The sequence below is a fragment of the Neomonachus schauinslandi genome, chromosome 4 (assembly GCF_002201575.2).
Source record: "Neomonachus schauinslandi chromosome 4, ASM220157v2, whole genome shotgun sequence".
In the NCBI taxonomy this organism is placed as follows: Eukaryota; Metazoa; Chordata; class Mammalia; order Carnivora; family Phocidae; genus Neomonachus; species Neomonachus schauinslandi.
In genome coordinates, this window is record NC_058406.1 from 119,369,198 (window position 1) to 119,372,228 (window position 3,031).

Genomic DNA, 3,031 nt, shown 5'->3' on the forward strand with positions numbered 1-3,031 from the left:
TTAAGATTCTTTCTCTGCCTCTCCCTCTACCCACCCCCACCACTCACACTCTCTCTCTGAAAAAACAAAACAAAACAAACCCTCAAAATGGACAAAAGACCTAAATGTGAGACCTGAAACCATAAAAATCCAGAAGAAAACATATGCAGTAATCTCCTTGGCATCAGCCTTAGCAACATATTTATGAATGTATCTCCTTAGGCAAGAGAAACAAAAGCAAAAATAAACTATTGGGACTACACCAAAATTAAAAGCTTTTGCACAGTGAAGAAAACCATCAACAAAATGAAAAGACAACCTACTGAATAGGGGAAGATACTTATGAATGATATATTTGGTAATGGGTCACCAAATATGGGTATATTTGTACCCTATATATATATATACCCATGTATAACCATGGGTAATGGGGTATATATATATATATATATATATATATATATACCCCCATGTATAACCATGGGTAATGGGTTAGTGGCCAAAATATATAAAGAACTTACACAACCTGACACTGACAACCTCAAATAATCCACTAAAATAAGCAGACAACCTGAATAGAGATTTTCCAAAGAAGACATCCAGATGGCCAACAGACACATGAAAATATGCTCAACATCAGTCATCATTAAGGAAATGCAAATCAAAACTACCATGAACCATCACCTCACACCAATCAGAATGGCTAATATCAAAAAGACAAGAAAAATAACAAGTGTTGGCCAGGATGTGGAGGAAAGGGAATGCTCATGCACTGTTAATGGGAATGTAATGTGGAAAAAACCATGGAGTTTCTCAAAAAATTAAAAGTAGAAATACCATATGAGCCAATAATTCCTCTGCTGGGTATTTACCCAAAGAAAATGAAAACACTAATTCAAAAAGATACATGCATGCCTATGTTTATTGCAGCATTATTTGTAATAGCCAACATATTGAAACAACCAAGAGTCCATCGATAGAAGAATAGATGTCTATATACATACGATAGACTAGATAGAAGAAGATGTCTATATACATACAATGGACTATTATTCAGCCATTAAAAAAAAAAATGAAATCTTGCCATTTGCAGCAACATGGATGGACCTAGAGGGTATAATGCTCAGTGAAATAAGTCAGAGAAGGATAAATACCATATGATTTCATTTAATGTGGAATCTAAAAAAAATAACCAACCAACCATACAAACAAAAAAAGCAGAAACAGACCTGTAAATACAGAGAACAAACTAATGGTTGCCAGAAGGGAGGAGAGTGATGGGATGTGCAAAATGGGCAAAGGGGAGTGGGAGGTACAGTTATGGATGAAAGGTACAGCATAGGGAATATAGCCAATGGTATTATAATAGAGTTACATGCTTACAGGTGGTAACTACACTGTGGTGAGCACAGCATAATTTATAAAGTTGTGGAATCACTATGTTGTGCACCTGAAACTAATGTAACTGTGTGTTAACTATGTGTGTTACCTCGATAAAAAAGAAAGATATAATTTATATATCTCTACAAATAAATTATAAGAATTTATAAGTTAGGTAATGTGGCTGAATAAAATACTGATATACAAAAATTATTTGCATTTCAACATGTTATCAATACAGTGTTTAAAAAGGAAATAAATTTATCATTTATAATCGCAAAAACATCAAATATTCTATCTAGAAATTCATGTGGAAAAAACATGGATCCATACATACTCCATATATAGAAATCAATTTTGGGTGGGTACAACTGTGAAATGTGAAATAAACAAAAACTTTTTCAAAGGTATTAGCATGAGGAACAACAGGAATGCTCATTCACTGCTAGTGGGACTACAAAATGGTATGTTTACTTTGGAAGACAGTTTGACAGTCTTTTACAAAGTTAACAGTCTGACCATATGAGCTAGCGAACATGCACCTTGGTATTTGCCCAATTGATTTGAAAAGCCAAGCCCACACAAAAACCTTCATGTAAATGTTTATTGCAGCTTTATTGGTAATCTCCCAAAACTGGAAGCAACCAAGATGTCCTTTAAAAGCTGAATGGAGCCCTTTTACGAAGATGGCGCCGAAGACTAAGAAAGAAACCCCTGCCCCTCCCAAAGCCGAAGCCAAAGCAAAGGCTTTGAAGGCCAAGAAAGCGGTGCTGAAAGGCGTCCACAGTCACAAAAAAAAGAAGATCCGCACGTCACCTACATTCCGACGACCCAAGACACCGCGTCTGCGGAGGCAGCCCAAATATCCTCAAAAGAGCGCCCCCAGGAGAAACAAGCTTGATCACTATGCCATCATCAAGTTCCCCCTGACTACTGAGTCAGCCATGAAGAAAATAGAAGACAACAACACGCTTGTGTTCATTGTGGATGTCAAGGCCAATAAGCACCAGATCAAACAGGCTGTGAAGAAGCTCTATGACATTGACGTGGCCAAGGTCAACACCTTGATCAGGCCTGATGGAGAGAAGAAGGCATATGTTCGACTGGCTCCTGACTATGATGCTTTGGATGTTGCCAACAAAATTGGAATCATCTAAACTGAGTCCAGCTGGCTAAATCTAAATATAAATCTTTTCACCATTAAAAAAAAAAAAGCTGAATGGATAAAATGTGATTCAGCACAGTATTATTCAGAGATATAGAGAAATGAGCTATAAAGTCACAAAGACAGATGGAGAAATACCAAAGGCATATTACTAAGCTAAAGAAACCAGTTATATAACATTCTAGAAAAGATAAAACTATAAAGACATAGGTGAAGCATAGTGGATTAATAACGTGATTCTTTGTGATAATATAATTGTGAATACAATATATTATGCATTTGTCAAAACCCCTAAAACTGTATAGCACAAAAAGTAACCTTAATGGATGCAAAATTTTAATTATCATTTAGGAGATTGGGGTATCCCAGGAAGAAATGCAGACTGTGACAAGGAGGTCTAACTGTATTACAAACAACTGAAAGAATCTCACTGAAGGGGTTGGGGGAAAGGTGATAAGCTGAGTATTTTTGGAAATGAGTGCCATCTATAAGACTAAAGATATAAGG

At 36.2% G+C, this 3,031-nt stretch overlaps 1 protein-coding gene across 1 annotated transcript; it reads left to right on the forward strand.

Moving 5' to 3' along the window:
* The first annotated feature begins 2,045 nt into the window (after positions 1 to 2,045).
* Positions 2,046 to 2,562, forward strand: LOC110578902 (60S ribosomal protein L23a-like). Its single transcript, XM_044914220.1, has one exon. It carries the CDS (start codon positions 2,046 to 2,048, stop codon positions 2,514 to 2,516), a length of 471 nt encoding a protein of 156 aa, XP_044770155.1. The 3' UTR covers positions 2,517 to 2,562.
* Positions 2,563 to 3,031: the final 469 nt, after the last annotated feature.